At 44.3% G+C, this 21,768-nt stretch overlaps 1 protein-coding gene across 2 annotated transcripts in view; it reads left to right on the top strand.

The window, feature by feature from the left end:
• Positions 1 to 21,768, top strand: part of LOC115105899 (tetratricopeptide repeat protein 28-like) — a 238,519-nt gene that overhangs the window by 91,336 nt on the left and 125,415 nt on the right. For both annotated transcript variants that reach the window (XM_065007505.1, XM_065007504.1), the window contains exons 3-9: positions 2,003 to 2,150; positions 3,408 to 3,571; positions 3,667 to 3,775; positions 4,083 to 4,213; positions 5,675 to 5,896; positions 7,620 to 7,808; positions 7,886 to 7,982. In XM_065007505.1, the coding sequence (XP_064863577.1) occupies positions 2,003 to 2,150; positions 3,408 to 3,571; positions 3,667 to 3,775; positions 4,083 to 4,213; positions 5,675 to 5,896; positions 7,620 to 7,808; positions 7,886 to 7,982 (1,060 nt within the window). The remainder of the gene's footprint in view (positions 1 to 2,002; positions 2,151 to 3,407; positions 3,572 to 3,666; positions 3,776 to 4,082; positions 4,214 to 5,674; positions 5,897 to 7,619; positions 7,809 to 7,885; positions 7,983 to 21,768) is intronic.

Genomic DNA, 21,768 nt, shown 5'->3' with positions numbered 1-21,768 from the left:
TCTCCCTCTCCTTCTCTTCTCTCCTTCTCCCTCTCCTTCTCCTCTCTCCTTCTCCCTCTCCTTCTCTCTCTCTCCTTCTCTCTCTCCTTCTCCCTCTCCTTCTCTCTTTCCTTCTCCCTCTCCTTCTCTCTCTCCTTCTCCCTCTCCTTCTCCTCTCTCCTTCTCCCTCTCCTTCTCCTCTCTCCTTCTCCCTCTCCTTCTCTCTCTCTCCTTCTCTCTCTCCTTCTCCCTCTCCTTCTCCCTCTCCTTCTCCTCTCTCCTTCTCCCTCTCCTTCTCTCTCTCTCCTTCACTCTCTCCTTCTCCCTCTCCTTCTCCTCTCTCCTTCTCCCTCTCCTTCTCTCTCTCTCCTTCACTCTCTCCTTCTCCCTCTCCTTCTCCTCTCTCCTTCTCCCTCTCCTTCTCTCTCTCTCCTTCTCTCTCTCCTTCTCCCTCTCCTTCTCTCTTTCCTTCTCCCTCTCCTTCTCTCTCTCCTTCTCCCTCTCCTTCTCTTCTCTCCTTCTCCCTCTCCTTCTCCTCTCTCCTTCTCCCTCTCCTTCTCTCTCTCTCCTTCTCTCTCTCCTTCTCCCTCTCCTTCTCTCTTTCCTTCTCCCTCTCCTTCTCTCTCTCCTTCTCCCTCTCCTTCTCCTCTCTCCTTCTCCCTCTCCTTCTCCTCTCTCCTTCTCCCTCTCCTTCTCTCTCTCTCCTTCTCTCTCTCCTTCTCCCTCTCCTTCTCTCTTTCCTTCTCCCTCTCCTTCTCTCTCTCCTTCTCCCTCTCCTTCTCTTCTCTCCTTCTCCCTCTCCTTCACTCTCTCCTTCTCCCTTTCCTTCCCCCCTCTCCTTCTCTCTTTCCTTCTCCCTCTCCTTCTCTCTCTCCTTCTCCCTCTCCTTCTCTCTCTCCTTCTCTCTCTCCTGTTCCCTCTCCTTCTCTCTTTCCTTCTCCCTCTCCTTCTCTCTCTCCTTCTCCCTCTCCTTCTCTCTCTCCTTCTCTCTCCTTCTCTCTCTCCTTCTCTCTTTCCTTCTCCCTCTCCTTCTCTCTCTCCTTCTCCCTCTCCTTCTCTTCTCTCCTTCTCCCTCTCCTTCCCTCTCTCCTTCTCCCTCTCCTTCCCCCTCTCCTTCTCTCTTTCCTTCTCCCTCTCCTTCTCTCTCTCCTTCTCCCTCTCTCTCTCCTTCTCTCTCTCCTTCTCCCTCTCCTTCTCCCTCTCCTTCCCTCTCTCCTTCTCCCTCTCCTTCCCCCCTCTCCTTCTCTCTTTCCTTCTCCCTCTCCTTCTCTCTCTCCTTCTCCCTCTCTCTTTCCTTCTCTCTCTCCTTCTCCCTCTCCTTCTCTTCTCTCCTTCTCCCTCTCCTTCACTCTCTCCTTCTCCCTCTCCTTCCCCCTCTCCTTCTCTCTTTCCTTCTCCCTCTCCTTCTCTCTCTCCTTCTCCCTCTCCTTCTCTCTCTCCTTCTCTCTCTCCTGTTCCCTCTCCTTCTCTCTTTCCTTCTCCCTCTCCTTCTCTCTCTCCTTCTCCCTCTCCTTCTCTCTCTCATTCTCTCTCCTTCTCTCTCTCCTTCTCTCTTTCCTTCTCCCTCTCCTTCTCTCTCCTTCTCCCTCTCCTTCTCTTCTCTCCTTCTCCCTCTCCTTCCATCTCTCCTTCTCCCTCTCCTTCCCCCCTCTCCTTCTCTCTTTCCTTCTCCCTCTCCTTCTCTCTCTCCTTCTCCCTCTCTCTCTCCTTCTCTCTCTCCTTCTCCCTCTCCTTCTCCCTCTCCTTCTCTCTCTCCTTCTCCCTCTCCTTCTCCCCCTCTCCCTCTCTCTCCCCCCTCTCCTTCTCCCTCTCCTTCTCCCTCTCTCCCCCTCTCCTTCTCCCTCTCCTTCTTCCTTTCTCTCCCCCATCTCCCTCTCCTTCTCTCTCTCTCCTTCTCCCTCTCCTTCTCCCCCTCTCCCCTCTCTCTCCCCCTCTCCTTCCCCCTCTCCTTCTCTCTCTCCTTCTCCCTCTCTCTCCCCCTCTCCTTCTCCCTCTCTCCCTCCTCTCCTTCTCCCTCTATCAGGCGTACTTCCGTCAGGGCGTGGCCCTGCAGTACCTTGGTCGCCATGCCGACGCCCTTGCAGCATTTGCCTCTGGTCTGGCGCAGGACCCCAAGAGTCTCCAACTATTGGTGGGCATGGTCGAGGCTGCCATGAAGTCCCCACTACGAGGTGCGCTGTGTGTTTTACTTGTGCTCAGGGTCATAACGCTTTATCTGTACTACTTAAGCTGAAGCTGCATCTTGTGACATCATCCACGCTGAATCAGACGGCTTCACTTGTCTCAGTGAAAATACAGAAACGCAAAGCGTGGCTGTTTAGGAACCTTTCCTAGATAAACCAAATAAGTTGGAGAAGGTTCCATCAGTCTGAGTCATCATTGCCTAATTTGATATCATCCCTTATTTTACCCACAATCCATCATTTCTTTATATACCCACAACCCCGGGGATAAGACGTGGGCGTGTCAAAGCCCCAGGGAGAAAAGACAGAGCGATGGCAGAAAGAAAAAAGAGATGGAGGTAGATGAGGGTGTGAGAATTATCGTTTTTGTTCTCACAAAAGAGGAGTCAGTAAAAGAAGAAAGGCAGGAGAAAGAGAGACGGAAGATAATGAGGAAGAGAGAATACCGAGAGAGTAATGGAAGATAATGAGGAAGAGAGAATAGCAAGAGATTAATGGAAGATAATGAGGAAGAGAGAATAGCGAGAGAGTAATGGAAGATAATGAGGAAGAGAGAATACCGAGAGAGTAATGGAAGATAATGAGGAAGAGAGAATAGCAAGAGATTAATGGAAGATAATGAGGAAGAGAGAATAGCGAGAGAGTAATGGAAGATAATGAGGAAGAGAGAATACCGAGAGAGTAATGGAAGATAATGAGGAAGAGAGAATAGCAAGAGATTAATGGAAGATAATGAGGAAGAGAGAATAGCGAGAGAGTGATGGAAGATAATGAGGAAGAGAGAATAGCAAGAGATTAATGGAAGATAATGAGGAAGAGAGAACAGCGAGAGTGTGGTGGAAGATAATGAGGAAGAGAGAATAGCGAGAGAGTAATGGAAGATAATGACGAAGAGAGAATTACCGAGAGAGTGATGGAAGATAATGAGGGAGAGAGAATAGCGAGAGAGTAATGGAAGATAATGAGGAAGAGAGAAATATATACCTTGAGGCTGTTCATTAGCTCCTCCACTGTGTCTTTCCTCCATATGATTAGTTCCCTCCATAGTTGATCTGGGGTGTCACACACACACACACACACACACACACACACACACACACACACACACACACACACACACACACACACACACACTCACACTATAACTATTACAGTGGTTGTATTTGGTCATTATAAGCTTATTCAACTTTATTTTGACTTTCAGTCAAAGTGTTGTTGTTGACATTCTGTGTGTGTGTCCCATAGACTCTCTAGAACCCACCTACCAGCAGCTGCAGAGGATGAAGCTGGACAAGAGTCCGTTTGTGGTGGTGTGTGTGATTGGTCAGGAGCTGCTGACCGCTGGTTACCATGGAGCCTCGGTTGTGGTTCTGGAGGCAGGGCTAAAGATCGGCACATGCTCTCTGAAGGCAAGGCTGTGTGTGTGTGTGTGTGTGTGTGTGTGTGTGTGTGTGTGTGTGTGTGTGTGTGTGATGATCATTGAGTTTCTTCCCTCTTTCTGAAGCTCCGAGGTTCAGTGTTCTCTGCTCTCAGCTCAGCCTACTGGTCTCTAGGCAACGCAGAGAAGAGCACAGGATACATGCAGCAAGACCTGGAGGTCGCCAAGACTCTAGGTACACACACACCAGCCCTCACACACACACACACCAGCCCGCACACACATATGCACTATTGGACGCATACAGATACATACACTAGGTATTGGTGGAGAGAGAGAGAGATGCAGCTGTACGTGTGATTTAAGACTGCGATAACACACTAAGTGGAAGACAAGGCATTTTCTTTGGTAGCTAACACGAGTCATCAGGTCTCAAGCAAGATTACTCATCATGTGAGTTTAGTTCACTGAACCACCTCCACTACGATTAACACCATCTTAAAAAGCCTTATGACCACACCCACCTCATCATGTCTTCCCAGGTGACCAATCAGGCGAGTGCCGGGCTCACGGGAACCTAGGGTCCGCCTACTTCTCCAAGGGCAACTACAGGGAGGCTTTAACCAATCACAGACATCAGCTGGTCCTCGCCATGAAACTCAAGGACAGAGAGGTACCTAGTGGTGTGTGTGTGATTGTTCCATTGTATACTTCTACTCTTTCCCCTTCTTTTATTCAGGAGCCATGCTGTTGTTCTCAGTCAGAGCAATGTGACAATGTAACAGTGTCTGCCCTTGAGCCACACCACCCACTCACTGTTTCTCACTGGAATACAGTGAGAATCACGTCTCTGTGTTATGGTGAAGGAAGAAGTTCCATTATTTGTTTAACACCTTGCAGACCTGACTGTGTGTGAATGTCAGCACAGCTCTATGGTTGTACTGTATTCTCCATGTGCTGTGTGTTCTCATGTCGTTGTGTATGGCTGGCTGGCTGTCTGGTTGGCTGGCTGGCTGACTGGTTGGCTGGCTGGCTGGCTGGTTGGCTGGCTGACTGGTTGGTTGGCTGGCTGGCTGGCTGTCTGGTTGGCTGGCTGTCTGGTTGGCTGGCAGGCTGGCTGACTGGTTGGCTGGCTGGCTGACTGGTTGGTTGGCTGGCTGGCTGGCTGATTGGTTGGCTGGCTGACTGGTTGGCTGGCTGGCTGATTGGTTGGTTGGCTGGCTGATTGGTTGGTTGGCTGGCTGGCTGGCTGGCTGATTGGTTGGCTGGCTGACTGGTTGGCTGGCTGGCTGATTGGTTGGTTGGCTGGCTGATTGGTTGGCTGGCTGGCTGTCTGGTTGGCTGACTGGCTGGCTGACTGGTTGGCTGTCTGGTTGGCTGGCTGACTGGTTGGTTGGCTGGCTGGCTGTTTGGTTGGTTGGCTGGCTGGCTGTCTGGTTGGCTGGCTGTCTGGTTGGCTGGCTGGCTGGTTGGTTGGTTGGCTGTCTGGTTGGCTGTCTGTCTGGTTGGCTGTCTGGTTGGCTGTCTGTCTGGTTGGCTGTCTGGTTGGCTGACTGGTTGGCTGGCTGGTTTTTGAATATCGACTGTTTGTTTAATATTGTACGAAACATGCCTTTCAGAATGTTAACCTTGTTTATGCGTGTTCTGAATATGTTATGCAATTTGTGTGTGTGTGTGTGTGTGCAGTCATTTAAAGGCATCCGAGATGTCAAATCGACAAGACACCTGACACCAAGACGAATGTGTGCTTGAAACAGGCCCATTGTAGCGAAAGCAGCGTGTGTGTGTGTGTGTGTGTGTGTGTGTGTGAGAGAGTGTTAAGAGCTTTAGAGCTGAGGACATTGAGGTGTGAGTGAGAGAGGTTTACTGCATCTCCTCTCTCCAGTCAACACCACAGGCCCATAGCCTGAGGCAGTTTAAACACACATATCCATATTACTCTACACCTCCTCATCTCGCCCACTGGCTTTCCTTTTGTTTAGATTGTGTGTGTCTTTCTAAAATGTGTCATGTGGCCGTCTTAATGTGGGGTGATAGTAGCCTCAATGTTAGAGAGGCAGGCCAGTCACAAGAGGGTAGCCATTTCAAATCCCAGGGTTGACAGGAAGTCTTACAAGAGTTTGTGTGTCTCTAGGCTGCGTCCAGTGCACTGAGCAGCCTTGGCCATGTGTACACAGCGATAGCGGACTACCCTAACGCCCTGGCCAGCCATAAACAGTGTGTGCTGTTGGCACAGCAGACGCAATGCCCGCTGTCAGAGGCTCGCCAGCTGGGCAACATGGGAGCTGTCTACACTGCACTGGGAGACTTCACCAATGCTGTGCTGTGTCACCAGCAACACCTGGACATAGCTAAGGTATTTAACTAATGAACATACATACATACATACATACATACATACATACATACATACATACATAAACTCAGCAAAAAAAGAAATATCCCTTTTTCAGGACCCTGTCTTTCAAAGATAATTCGTAAAAATCCAAATAACTTCACAGATCTTCATTGTAAAGGGTTTAAACACTGTTTCCAATGCTTGTTCAATAAACCATAAACAATTAATGAACATGAACCTGCTGAACGGTCGTTAAGAAACCAACAGCTTCCAGACGGTAGGCAATTAAGGTCACAGTTATGAAAACTTAGGACACTAAAGAGGCCTTTCTACTGACTCTGAAAAACACAAAAAGAAAGATGCCCAGGGTCCCTGCTCATCTGCTGCAAGGAGGCATGAGGACTGCAGATGTGGTCAGGGCAATAAATTGCAATGTCTGTAGTGTGAGACTCCTAAGACAGCTTTACAGGGAGACAGGACGGATAGCTGATCGTCCTCGCAGTGGCAGACCACGTGCAACAACACCTGCACAGGATCGGTACATCCAAACATCACACCTGTGGGACAGGTACAGGATGGCAACAACAACTGCCTGAGTTACACCAGGAACGCACAATCCCTCCATCAATGCTCAGACTGTCCGCAATAGGCTGAGAGAGGCTGGACTGAGGGCTTGTAGGCCTGTTGAAAGGCAGGTCTTCACCAGACATCACCGGCAACAACGTCGCCTATGGGCATAAACCCACCGTCGCTGGACCAGACAGGACTGGCAAAAAGTGCTCTTCACTGACGAGTCACGGTTTTGTCTCACCTGGGGTTATGGTCGGATTCGCGTTTATCGTCGAAGGAATGAGCGTTACACCGATGCCTGAACTCTGGACCGGGATCAATTTGGAGATGGAGGGTCCGTCATGGTCTGGGGCGGTGTGTCACAGCATCATCGGACTGAGCTTGTTGTCATTGCAGGCAATCTCAACGCTGTGCGTTACAGGGAAGACATCCTCCTCCCTCATGTGGTACCCTTCCTGCAGGCTCATCCTGACATGACCCTTCACATTGACAATGCCACCAGCCATACTGCTCGTTCTGTGCGTGATTTTTTTGCAAGACAGGAATGTCAGTGTTCTGCCATGGCCAGCGAAGAGCCCAAATCTCAATCCCATTGAGTACGTCTGGGACCAGTTGAATTGGAGGGTGAGGGCTAGGGCCATTCCCCCCAGAAATGTCTGGGAACGTACAGGTGCCTTGGTGGAAGAGTGGGGTAACATCTCACAACAACTGGAAAATCCATGAGGAGGAGATGCACTGCAGTGCTTAATGCAGTTGGTGGCCACACCAGATACTGACAGTTACTTTTGATTTTGACCCCCCCCCCCTTTGTTCAGGGACACATTATTCTATTGCTGTTAGTCACATGTCTGTGGAACTTATTCAGTTGTTGAATCTTATGTTCATACAAATATTTACACATGTTAAGTATGCTGAAAATAAACGCAGTTGACAGTGAGAGGAAGTTTCTTTTTTTGCTGAGTTTACATACACACACATGTATGAATGCACCAGGGTTGGGGTCAATTCTATGTCAATTCAGGAAGTGAACTGAATTTCATATATATATATTTTTTTGATTTTCCATTTCACCTACTATTTATTCTATCCATCCTATCTATTCTCAGTGTTCTGTGTTAAAAGCACTGAAGTAAATCAACGTTAAAGTGATCTACCGTAATGTGATCTGTAGACCCTAGGTAATGGGCGTGAGGAGGCGCGGGCGTACAGTAACCTGGGCAGTGCCCACCACAGCCAGAGAGACTTTGACAAGGCTGTGTCCTACCACACCCTGGTGCTGCAGCTGGCTCAGGAGCTGGAGGACAGGACCATACAGATGAGGGCTTACGCCGGCCTGGGACACGCTGCTCGCTGCATGCAGGTAGTAGACACACACACACACACACACACACACACACACACATACATACACAGCGTAACTCCCTGTATGTTCTCCAGGACTTGGAGAGGGCAGGCCAGTACCACCAGCAGCAGCTGGACATAGCAGAGGAGCTGCAGGACAGAGCTGCAAAGGGACGCGCTTCGTCCAACCTGGGTAAGACATGATGACAGCGTCCTACACTCTCTCTCTCTCTCTCAGATATTTATCTTCTCTGTGTTTCCCCCTTGGGACCATAAGGTTGTGAATTGGATAGCTGTAACGATCCTCGTCCTCCTCGTCTGAGGAGGAGTAGGAAATATCGGATCAATGCGCCGCGTGGTACGTGTTCATGATGTTTATTTGCCTGAACACTGAAATACAAAATAACAACGTGAATAAACGAAACGAACGAAACAGTCCCGTGTGGAACAAACACTGACACAGAAAAGACTACCTAAGTATGATTCTCAATCAGAGACAACCAGGCTACCTAAGTATGATTCTCAATCAGAGACAACCAGGCTACCTAAGTATGATTCTCAATCAGAGACAACGAACAACACCTGCCTCTGATTGAGAACCATACCAGGCCAAACACATAACCACAACATAGAAAAAGGAACATAGACTACCCACCCCAACTCACGAACTGACCATACTAAAACAAAGACATAACAAAAGAACTAAGGTCAGAACGTGACAATACCATCACAGATAAAAGAGCTGTCCCCCAATGGCCTGACCAGTTCAATGCCACATCGACCAGCAGCATTAAGGAGAGAACAGGAGGCCAGGGCTATAGAATGAAGGACAACAGTACAGGCCTCTTTACAGATGGTCCTGGGCACTATAAACATATGTTCTTTGTGTAATATCTACATTCTATGATGCAGCATTGTTTTGTTGAAGGGGTTTGTCCAATTACCCAGAGCTGTGTCCTATCACATGACTCCACTAGCGCCTCTCTGGCCAATCAACACTGATGTTTTATTAACAAGGTTTCGGGTTCTGCGACCATGGCGAAATCTGAGACCAACTGAATCTGACCCCACTGCTGAGTGGACAATAACCTACCTACCTGTGTGTGTGTGTGTGTGTGTGTGTGTGTGTGTGTGTGTTTTACTCTATGCATGTGCAGGACTGCTGTAGAGATCTATTTTTCTTAGTCTCTCTCTCTCTCTAAAAAAAAATGCATCACATAATTTGACCATGTGTTATTACTGCTTATTTATATAAAATCTTTCAACTAATAAGGAACAGTTTATAAACGACTTAAATAGTTTTAAATCGTTCAAAGCACACCTTAATGATTGCTCCTGAGTGCCGCAGCGGTCTAAGGCACTGCATCTCAGTGCTATAGGCGTCACTACAGACATCCTGGTTCAATTCCAGGCTGTATCACAATGGGCCGTGATTGGGAGTCCCATAGGGCGGCGCACAATTGGCCCAGCGTCGCATGGGTTTGGCTGGTGTAGGCTGTAATTGTAAATAAGAATTTGTTCTTAACTAACTTGCCTAGTTAAACAAAGGTTAAATCCATTAAAAAAAAAAGTGTTATCAGTTTAAAGTGATATTTTATGGAATCCATCTGACAGTTCATTAACAGCTCAAGTAGGTCATTGGCTGAAGGAGTCTAGTAGAACTCCTTAGTGGTTTGTGACTGGGCCATTTAAAGCTTCATTACCAACATTACCATGTTAGCAGGCTGAAGCTGGTTGGGGATTTGGTAATGTCTGAAGGCTTGCCCAACACCTAGATAACCTAGGACCGTATCTGCACAAAGTATAGACACACAAACACACTGACTGTTACACACTGACATCCCAGTGTGCAGAATAGGGGTGCAACTCTCCCTATAAGCTTCCAGTGCTGCCTCAGCCAAACAGACTGTTATAGGATCTCTTGTGACATTACTTCTAATCCGTTAACTGCTGGCTATCTCAGAGCTGCTGCTGGGGAATACCAAAGCCTTATCGCCACTAACATGCCCCCTGGCACCGTCAGGTGTGTGTGTGTGTGTGTGTGTGTGTGTGTGTGTGTGTGTGTGTGTGTGTGTGTGTGTGTGTGTGTGTGTGTGTGCGTGCACATGTCCTGGGAGGATGCCTGACCCCGGGGGGGTTAATGTGCACTAGTATTCCTGCAGACTCTGCAGGTTCCTCTGTAATCCTCTTATCTCTGCACCCCTGATGGGGCAGCTCTCCTTTTCCTAATACATACATACATACATACATACATGAACCCACACACACACACCTGAAAACGCTTACTTGCGCTACATACACCATCATCATCCACATACCTCTTCAATGATAACATAGTCCTCTATTCCAAGAGTGTCAGTGTTTTAGCTGTTGGTTTTCAGGCAGGCTAGTTCAAGTCAGTCCATAGAGCTCAGTGTGAGGTTCTGTCCTTGGTAGTGGAGAAAACATACACTGTCAGTGGGTTATGGGGTTACATGGGGATCAAATTTCACGCTTACTGAATCAGGCTCTCACTCTCTCACTCACACACACACACACAGGCACAGACTAGATAACGTTTAGGATAGATAGAATTATGTAGAATTATGTAGAACCATGGCCAGGTGTTTTGTAGGAGATGCTAACGGGAAACTTGTTTTAGTGTTTTAGTTTACTACCTTATGCTCATTGAGCACTTTACAAATGTATTATTCTAATAAAAATCACTCCATGCATCTATCATTGCATTCTAACAGTAAGACAGTTCCTGAGTAGTCTAGGTCTAGGAATAGATTCAGGAGGCCTAACTGTAAGATACAGTTCCTAATGTGATGAGTAGTCTAGGTCTAGGAGTAGATTCAGGAGGCCTAACAGTAAGATACAGTTCCTAATGTGATGAGTAGTCTAGGTCTAGGAATAGATTCAGGAGGCCTAACAGTAAGATACAGTTCCTAATGTGATGAGTAGTCTAGGTCTAGGAATAGATTCAGGAGGCCTAACAGTAAGATACAGTTCCTAATGTGATGAGTAGTCTAGGTCTAGGAATAGATTCAGGAGGCCTAACTGTAAGATACAGTTCCTAATGTGATGAGTAGTCTAGGTCTAGGAATAGATTCAGGAGGCCTAACAGTAAGATACAGTTCCTAATGTGATGAGTAGTCTAGGTCTAGGAATAGATTCAGGAGGCCTAACAGTAAGATACGGTTCCTAATGTGATGAGTAGTCTAGGAATAGATTAGGGAGGCCTAACAGTAAGATACAGTTCCTAATGTGATGAGTAGTCTAGGACTAGATTAGGGAGGCCTAACAGTAAGATACAGTTCCTAATGTGATGAGTAGTCTAGGAATAGATTCAGGAGGCCTAACAGTAAAATACAGTTCCTAATGTGATGAGTAGTCTAGGAATAGATTCAGGAGGCCTAACAGTAAGATACAGTTCCTAATGTGATGAGTAGTCTAGGTCTAGGAATAGATTCAGGAGGCCTAACAGTAAGATACGGTTCCTAATGTGATGAGTAGTCTAGGAATAGATTAGGGAGGCCTAACAGTAAGATACGGTTCCTAATGTGATGAGTAGTCTAGGTCTAGGAATAGATTCAGGAGGCCTAACAGTAAGATACGGTTCCTAATGTGATGAGTAGTCTAGGAATAGATTCAGGAGGCCTAACAGTAAGATACGGTTCCTAATGTGATGAGTAGTCTAGGTCTAGGAATAGATTCAGGAGGCCTAACAGTAAGATACAGTTCCTAATGTGATGAGTAGTCTAGGTCTAGGAATAGATTCAGGAGGCCTAACAGTAAGATACGGTTCCTAATGTGATGAGTAGTCTAGGAATAGATTCAGGAGGCCTAACAGTAAGATACAGTTCCTAATGTGATGAGTAGTCTAGGTCTAGGTATAGATTCGGGAGGCCTAACAGTAAGATACAGTTCCTAATGTGATGAGTAGTCTAGGTCTAGGAATAGATTCAGGAGGCCTAACAGTAAGATACAGTTCCTAATGTGATGAGTAGTCTAGGTCTAGGAATAGATTCAGGAGGCCTAACAGTAAGATACGGTTCCTAATGTGATGAGTAGTCTAGGAATAGATTAGGAGGCCTAACAGTAAGATACGGTTCCTAATGTGATGAGTAGTCTAGGTCTAGGAATAGATTCAGGAGGCCTAACAGTAAGATACGGTTCCTAATGTGATGAGTAGTCTAGGAATAGATTCAGGAGGCCTAACAGTAAGATACGGTTCCTAATGTGATGAGTAGTCTAGGTCTAGGAATAGATTCAGGAGGCCTAACAGTAAGATACAGTTCCTAATGTGATGAGTAGTCTAGGTCTAGGAATAGATTCAGGAGGCCTAACAGTAAGATACGGTTCCTAATGTGATGAGTAGTCTAGGAATAGATTCAGGAGGCCTAACAGTAAGATACAGTTCCTAATGTGATGAGTAGTCTAGGTCTAGGTATAGATTCGGGAGGCCTAACAGTAAGATACAGTTCCTAATGTGATGAGTAGTCTAGGTCTAGGAATAGATTCAGGAGGCCTAACAGTAAGATACAGTTCCTAATGTGATGAGTAGTCTAGGAATAGATTAGGGAGGCCTAACAGTAAGATACAGTTCCTAATGTGATGAGTTGTCTAGGTCTAGGAATAGATTCAGGAGGCCTAACAGTAAGATACGGTTCCTAATGTGATGAGTAGTCTAGGTCTAGGAATAGATTCAGGAGGCCTAACAGTAAGATACAGTTCCTAATGTGATGAGTAGTCTAGGTCTAGGAATAGATTCAGGAGGTCTAACAGTAAGATACCGTTCCTAATGTGATGAGTAGTCTAGGTCTAGGAATAGATTCAGGAGGCCTAACAGTAAGATACAGTTCCTAATGTGATGAGTAGTCTAGGTCTAGGAATAGATTCAGGAGGCCTAACAGTAAGATACAGTTCCTAATGTGATGAGTAGTCTAGGAATAGATTAGGGAGGCCTAACAGTAAGATACAGTTCCTAATGTGATGAGTTGTCTAGGTCTAGGAATAGATTCAGGAGGCCTAACAGTAAGATACGGTTCCTAATGTGATGAGTAGTCTAGGTCTAGGAATAGATTCGGGAGGCCTAACAGTAAGATACAGTTCCTAATGTGATGAGTAGTCTAGGTCTAGGAATAGATTCAGGAGGCCTAACAGTAAGATACAGTTCCTAATGTGATGAGTAGTCTAGGTCTAGGAATAGATTCAGGAGGCCTAACAGTAAGATACAGTTCCTAATGTGATGAGTAGTCTAGGTCTAGGAATAGATTCAGGAGGTCTAACAGTAAGATACAGTTCCTAATGTGATGAGTAGTCTAGGTCTAGGAATAGATTCAGGAGGCCTAACAGTAAGATACAGTTCCTAATGTGATGAGTAGTCTAGGTCTAGGAATAGATTCAGGAGGCCTAACAGTAAGATACAGTTCCTAATGTGATGAGTAGTCTAGGTCTAGGAATAGATTCAGGAGGCCTAACAGTAAGATACAGTTCCTAATGTGATGAGTAGTCTAGGTCTAGGAATAGATTCAGGAGGTCTAACAGTAAGATACAGTTCCTAATGTGATGAGTAGTCTAGGTCTAGGAATAGATTCAGGAGGCCTAACAGTAAGATACGGTTCCTAATGTGATGAGTAGTCTAGGTCTAGGAATAGATTCAGGAGGCCTAACAGTAAGATACAGTTCCTAATGTGATGAGTAGTCTAGGTCTAGGAATAGATTCAGGAGGCCTAACAGTAAGATACAGTTCCTAATGTGATGAGTAGTCTAGGAATAGATTCAGGAGGCCTAACAGTAAGATACAGTTCCTAATGTGATGAGTAGTCTAGGTCTAGGAATAGATTCAGGAGGCCTAACAGTAAGATACAGTTCCTAATGTGATGAGTAGTCTAGGTCTAGGAATAGATTCAGGAGGTCTAACAGTAAGATACAGTTCCTAATGTGATGAGTAGTCTAGGTCTAGGAATAGATTCAGGAGGCCTAACAGTAAGATACAGTTCCTAATGTGATGAGTAGTCTAGGTCTAGGAATAGATTCAGGAGGCCTAACAGTAAGATACGGTTCCTAATGTGATGAGTAGTCTAGGTCTAGGAATAGATTCAGGAGGCCTAACAGTAAGATACAGTTCCTAATGTGATGAGTAGTCTAGGTCTAGGAATAGATTCAGGAGGCCTAACAGTAAGATACAGTTCCTAATGTGATGAGTAGTCTAGGAATAGATTCAGGAGGCCTAACAGTAAGATACAGTTCCTAATGTGATGAGTTGTCTAGGTCTAGGAATAGATTCGGTAGGACTAACAGTAAGATACGGTTCCTAATGTGATGAGTAGTCTAGGTCTAGGAATAGATTCGGTAGGCCTAACAGTAAGATACAGTTCCTAATGTGATGAGTAGTCTAGGTCTAGGAATAGATTTGGGAGGCCTAACAGTAAGATACAGTTCCTAATGTGATGAGTAGTCTAGGTCTAGGAATAGATTTGGGAGGCCTAACAGTAAGATACGGTTCCTAATGTGATGAGTAGTCTAGGAATAGATTCGGTAGGCCTAACAGTAAGATACAGTTCCTAATGTGATGAGTAATCTAGGAATAGATTCGGGAGGCCTAACAGTAAGATACAGTTCCTAATGTGATGAGTAGTCTAGGAATAGATTTGGTAGGCCTAACAGTAAGATACAGTTCCTAATGTGATGAGTAATCTAGGAATAGATTCGGGAGGCCTAACAGTAAGATACAGTTCCTAATGTGATGAGTAGTCTAGGTATAGATTTGGTAGGCCTAACAGTAAGATACAGTTCCTAATGTGATGAGTAGTCTAGGTCTAGGAATAGATTAGTGAGGCCTAACAGTAAGATACAGTTCCTAATGTGATGAGTAGTCTAGGTATAGATTTGGGAGGTCTAACAGTAAGATACAGTTCCTAATGTGATGAGTAGTCTAGGTCTAGGAATAGATTAGTGAGGCCTAACAGTAAGATACAGTTCCTAATGTGATGAGTAGTCTAGGTATAGATTTGGGAGGTCTAACAGTAAGATACAGTTCCTAATGTGATGAGTAGTCTAGGTCTAGGAATAGATTCAGGAGGCCTAACAGTAAGATACAGTTCCTAATGTGATGAGTAGTCTAGGTCTAGGAACAGATTTGGGAGGCCTAACAGTAAGATACAGTTCCTAATGTGATGAGTAGTCTAGGAATAGATTCGGGAGGCCTAACAGTAAGATACAGTTCCTAGTGTGATGAGTTGTCTAGGTCTAGGAATAGATTCGGGAGGCCTAACAGTAAGATACAGTTCCTAATGTGATGAGTAGTCTAGGTCTAGGAATAGATTCGTGAGACCTAACAGTAAGATACAGTTCCTAATGTGATGAGTTGTCTAGGTCTAGGAATAGATTCGGGAGGCCTAACAGTAAGATACAGTTCCTAGTGTGATGAGTTGTCTAGGTCTAGGAATAGATTCGGGAGGCCTAACAGTAAGATACAGTTCCTAATGTGATGAGTAGTCTAGGAATAGATTTTGTAGGCCTAACAGTAAGATACGGTTCCTAATGTGATGAGTAGTCTAGGAATAGATTTGGGAGGCCTAACAGTAAGATACAGTTCCTAATGTGATGAGTAGTCTAGGAATAGATTTGGTAGGCCTAACAGTAAGATACAGTTCCTAATGTGATGAGTAGTCTAGGTCTAGGAATAGATTCAGGAGGCCTAACTGTAAGATACAGTTCCTAATGTGATGAGTAGTCTAGGTCTAGGAGTAGATTCAGGAGGCCTAACAGTAAGATACAGTTCCTAATGTGATGAGTAGTCTAGGTCTAGGAATAGATTCAGGAGGCCTAACAGTAAGATACAGTTCCTAATGTGATGAGTAGTCTAGGTCTAGGAATAGATTCAGGAGGCCTAACAGTAAGATACAGTTCCTAATGTGATGAGTAGTCTAGGTCTAGGAATAGATTCAGGAGGCCTAACTGTAAGATACAGTTCCTAATGTGATGAGTAGTCTAGGTCTAGGAATAGATTCAGGAGGCCTAACAGTAAGATACAGTTCCTAATGTGATGAGTAGTCTAGGTCTAGGAATAGATTCAGGAGGCCTAACAGTAAGATACGGTTCCTAATGTGATGAGTAGTCTAGGAATAGATTAGGGAGGCCTAACAGTAAGATACAGTTCCTAATGTGATGAGTAGTCTAGGACTAGATTAGGGAGGCCTAACAGTAAGATACAGTTCCTAATGTGATGAGTAGTCTAGGAATAGATTCAGGAGGCCTAACAGTAAAATACAGTTCCTAATGTGATGAGTAGTCTAGGAATAGATTCAGGAGGCCTAACAGTAAGATACAGTTCCTAATGTGATGAGTAGTCTAGGTCTAGGAATAGATTCAGGAGGCCTAACAGTAAGATACGGTTCCTAATGTGATGAGTAGTCTAGGAATAGATTAGGGAGGCCTAACAGTAAGATACGGTTCCTAATGTGATGAGTAGTCTAGGTCTAGGAATAGATTCAGGAGGCCTAACAGTAAGATACGGTTCCTAATGTGATGAGTAGTCTAGGAATAGATTCAGGAGGCCTAACAGTAAGATACGGTTCCTAATGTGATGAGTAGTCTAGGTCTAGGAATAGATTCAGGAGGCCTAACAGTAAGATACAGTTCCTAATGTGATGAGTAGTCTAGGTCTAGGAATAGATTCAGGAGGCCTAACAGTAAGATACGGTTCCTAATGTGATGAGTAGTCTAGGAATAGATTCAGGAGGCCTAACAGTAAGATACAGTTCCTAATGTGATGAGTAGTCTAGGTCTAGGTATAGATTCGGGAGGCCTAACAGTAAGATACAGTTCCTAATGTGATGAGTAGTCTAGGTCTAGGAATAGATTCAGGAGGCCTAACAGTAAGATACAGTTCCTAATGTGATGAGTAGTCTAGGTCTAGGAATAGATTCAGGAGGCCTAACAGTAAGATACGGTTCCTAATGTGATGAGTAGTCTAGGAATAGATTAGGGAGGCCTAACAGTAAGATACGGTTCCTAATGTGATGAGTAGTCTAGGTCTAGGAATAGATTCAGGAGGCCTAACAGTAAGATACGGTTCCTAATGTGATGAGTAGTCTAGGAATAGATTCAGGAGGCCTAACAGTAAGATACGGTTCCTAATGTGATGAGTAGTCTAGGTCTAGGAATAGATTCAGGAGGCCTAACAGTAAGATACAGTTCCTAATGTGATGAGTAGTCTAGGTCTAGGAATAGATTCAGGAGGCCTAACAGTAAGATACGGTTCCTAATGTGATGAGTAGTCTAGGAATAGATTCAGGAGGCCTAACAGTAAGATACAGTTCCTAATGTGATGAGTAGTCTAGGTCTAGGTATAGATTCGGGAGGCCTAACAGTAAGATACAGTTCCTAATGTGATGAGTAGTCTAGGTCTAGGAATAGATTCAGGAGGCCTAACAGTAAGATACAGTTCCTAATGTGATGAGTAGTCTAGGAATAGATTAGGGAGGCCTAACAGTAAGATACAGTTCCTAATGTGATGAGTTGTCTAGGTCTAGGAATAGATTCAGGAGGCCTAACAGTAAGATACGGTTCCTAATGTGATGAGTAGTCTAGGTCTAGGAATAGATTCAGGAGGCCTAACAGTAAGATACAGTTCCTAATGTGATGAGTAGTCTAGGTCTAGGAATAGATTCAGGAGGTCTAACAGTAAGATACCGTTCCTAATGTGATGAGTAGTCTAGGTCTAGGAATAGATTCAGGAGGCCTAACAGTAAGATACAGTTCCTAATGTGATGAGTAGTCTAGGTCTAGGAATAGATTCAGGAGGCCTAACAGTAAGATACAGTTCCTAATGTGATGAGTAGTCTAGGAATAGATTAGGGAGGCCTAACAGTAAGATACAGTTCCTAATGTGATGAGTTGTCTAGGTCTAGGAATAGATTCAGGAGGCCTAACAGTAAGATACGGTTCCTAATGTGATGAGTAGTCTAGGTCTAGGAATAGATTCGGGAGGCCTAACAGTAAGATACAGTTCCTAATGTGATGAGTAGTCTAGGTCTAGGAATAGATTCAGGAGGCCTAACAGTAAGATACAGTTCCTAATGTGATGAGTAGTCTAGGTCTAGGAATAGATTCAGGAGGCCTAACAGTAAGATACAGTTCCTAATGTGATGAGTAGTCTAGGTCTAGGAATAGATTCAGGAGGTCTAACAGTAAGATACAGTTCCTAATGTGATGAGTAGTCTAGGTCTAGGAATAGATTCAGGAGGCCTAACAGTAAGATACAGTTCCTAATGTGATGAGTAGTCTAGGTCTAGGAATAGATTCAGGAGGCCTAACAGTAAGATACAGTTCCTAATGTGATGAGTAGTCTAGGTCTAGGAATAGATTCAGGAGGCCTAACAGTAAGATACAGTTCCTAATGTGATGAGTAGTCTAGGTCTAGGAATAGATTCAGGAGGTCTAACAGTAAGATACAGTTCCTAATGTGATGAGTAGTCTAGGTCTAGGAATAGATTCAGGAGGCCTAACAGTAAGATACGGTTCCTAATGTGATGAGTAGTCTAGGTCTAGGAATAGATTCAGGAGGCCTAACAGTAAGATACAGTTCCTAATGTGATGAGTAGTCTAGGTCTAGGAATAGATTCAGGAGGCCTAACAGTAAGATACAGTTCCTAATGTGATGAGTAGTCTAGGAATAGATTCAGGAGGCCTAACAGTAAGATACAGTTCCTAATGTGATGAGTAGTCTAGGTCTAGGAATAGATTCAGGAGGCCTAACAGTAAGATACAGTTCCTAATGTGATGAGTAGTCTAGGTCTAGGAATAGATTCAGGAGGTCTAACAGTAAGATACAGTTCCTAATGTGATGAGTAGTCTAGGTCTAGGAATAGATTCAGGAGGCCTAACAGTAAGATACAGTTCCTAATGTGATGAGTAGTCTAGGTCTAGGAATAGATTCAGGAGGCCTAACAGTAAGATACGGTTCCTAATGTGATGAGTAGTCTAGGTCTAGGAATAGATTCAGGAGGCCTAACAGTAAGATACAGTTCCTAATGTGATGAGTAGTCTAGGTCTAGGAATAGATTCAGGAGGCCTAACAGTAAGATACAGTTCCTAATGTGATGAGTAGTCTAGGAATAGATTCAGGAGGCCTAACAGTAAGATACAGTTCCTAATGTGATGAGTTGTCTAGGTCTAGGAATAGATTCGGTAGGACTAACAGTAAGATACGGTTCCTAATGTGATGAGTAGTCTAGGTCTAGGAATAGATTCGGTAGGCCTAACAGTAAGATACAGTTCCTAATGTGATGAGTAGTCTAGGTCTAGGAATAGATTTGGGAGGCCTAACAGTAAGATACAGTTCCTAATGTGATGAGTAGTCTAGGTCTAGGAATAGATTTGGGAGGCCTAACAGTAAGATACGGTTCCTAATGTGATGAGTAGTCTAGGAATAGATTCGGTAGGCCTAACAGTAAGATACAGTTCCTAATGTGATGAGTAATCTAGGAATAGATTCGGGAGGCCTAACAGTAAGATACAGTTCCTAATGTGATGAGTAGTCTAGGAATAGATTTGGTAGGCCTAACAGTAAGATACAGTTCCTAATGTGATGAGTAATCTAGGAATAGATTCGGGAGGCCTAACAGTAAGATACAGTTCCTAATGTGATGAGTAGTCTAGGTATAGATTTGGTAGGCCTAACAGTAAGATACAGTTCCTAATGTGATGAGTAGTCTAGGTCTAGGAATAGATTAGTGAGGCCTAACAGTAAGATACAGTTCCTAATGTGATGAGTAGTCTAGGTATAGATTTGGGAGGTCTAACAGTAAGATACAGTTCCTAATGTGATGAGTAGTCTAGGTCTAGGAATAGATTAGTGAGGCCTAACAGTAAGATACAGTTCCTAATGTGATGAGTAGTCTAGGTATAGATTTGGGAGGTCTAACAGTAAGATACAGTTCCTAATGTGATGAGTAGTCTAGGTCTAGGAATAGATTCAGGAGGCCTAACAGTAAGATACAGTTCCTAATGTGATGAGTAGTCTAGGTCTAGGAACAGATTTGGGAGGCCTAACAGTAAGATACAGTTCCTAATGTGATGAGTAGTCTAGGAATAGATTCGGGAGGCCTAACAGTAAGATACAGTTCCTAGTGTGATGAGTTGTCTAGGTCTAGGAATAGATTCGGGAGGCCTAACAGTAAGATACAGTTCCTAATGTGATGAGTAGTCTAGGTCTAGGAATAGATTCGTGAGACCTAACAGTAAGATACAGTTCCTAATGTGATGAGTTGTCTAGGTCTAGGAATAGATTCGGGAGGCCTAACAGTAAGATACAGTTCCTAGTGTGATGAGTTGTCTAGGTCTAGAATAGATTCGGGAGGCCTAACAGTAAGATACAGTTCCTAATGTGATGAGTAGTCTAGGAATAGATTTTGTAGGCCTAACAGTAAGATACGGTTCCTAATGTGATGAGTAGTCTAGGAATAGATTTGGGAGGCCTAACAGTAAGATACAGTTCCTAATGTGATGAGTAGTCTAGGAATAGATTTGGTAGGCCTAACAGTAAGATACAGTTCCTAATGTGATGAGTAGTCTAGGTCTAGGAATAGATTAGGGAGGCCTAACAGTAAGACACGGTTCCTAATGTGATGAGTAGTCTAGGAATAGATTAGGGAGGCCTAACAGTAAGATACAGTTCCTAATGTGATGAGTAGTCTAGGACTAGATTAGGGAGGCCTAACAGTAAGACACGGTTCCTAATGTGATGAGTAGTCTAGGAATAGATTAGGGAGGCCTAACAGTAAGATACAGTTCCTAATGTGATGAGTAGTCTAGGAATAGATTTGGGAGGCCCAACAGTAAGATACAGTTCCTAATGTGATGAGTAGTCTAGGAATAGATTTGGGAGGCCTAACAGTAAGATACAGTTCCTAATATGATGAGTAGTCTAGGTCTAGGAATAGATTTGGGAGGCCTAACAGTAAGACACGGTTCCTAATGTGATGAGTAGTCTAGGAATAGATTAGGGAGGCCTAACAGTAAGATACAGTTCCTAATGTGATGAGTAGTCTAGGACTAGATTAGGAGGCCTAACAGTAAGATACAGTTCCTAATGTGATGAGTAGTCTAGGTCTAGGAATAGATTCAGGAGGCCTAACAGTAAGATACAGTTCCTAATGTGATGAGTAGTCTAGGTCTAGGAATAGATTCAGGAGGCCTAACAGTAAGATACAGTTCCTAGTGTGATGAGTAGTCTAGGAATAGATTAGGAGGCCTAACAGTAAGATACAGTTCCTAATATGATGAGTAGTCTAGGAATAGATTTGGTAGGCCTAACAGTAAGATACAGTTCCTAATGTGATGAGTAGTCTAGGTCTAGGAATAGATTTGGTAGGCCTAACAGTAAGATACAGTTCCTAATATGATGAGTAGTCTAGGAATAGATTTGGTAGGCCTAACAGTAAGATACAGTTCCTAATGTGATGAGTAGTCTAGGTCTAGGAATAGATTTGGGAGGCCTAACAGTAAGATACCGTTCCTAATGTGATGAGTAGTCTAGGTATAGATTTGGTAGGCCTAACAGTAAGATACAGTTCCTAATGTGATGAGTAGTCTAGGTCTAGGAATAGATTTGGGAGGCCTAACAGTAAGATACAGTTCCTAATGTGATGAGTAGTCTAGGTCTAGGAATAGATTCAGGAGGCCTAACAGTAAGATACAGTTCCTAATGTGATGAGTAGTCTAGGTCTAGGAATAGATTCAGGAGGCCTAACAGTAAGATACAGTTCCTAATGTGATGAGTAGTCTAGGAATAGATTCAGGAGGCCTAACAGTAAGATACAGTTCCTAATGTGATGAGTAGTCTAGGTCTAGGAATAGATTCAGGAGGCCTAACAGTAAGATACAGTTCCTAATGTGATGAGTAGTCTAGGTCTAGGAATAGATTCAGGAGGTCTAACAGTAAGATACAGTTCCTAATGTGATGAGTAGTCTAGGTCTAGGAATAG

Source organism: Oncorhynchus nerka, linkage group LG22, assembly GCF_034236695.1.
Source record: "Oncorhynchus nerka isolate Pitt River linkage group LG22, Oner_Uvic_2.0, whole genome shotgun sequence".
Classification (NCBI taxonomy): Eukaryota; Metazoa; Chordata; class Actinopteri; order Salmoniformes; family Salmonidae; genus Oncorhynchus; species Oncorhynchus nerka.
This window is presented reverse-complemented; position numbering and strand designations above follow the sequence as displayed.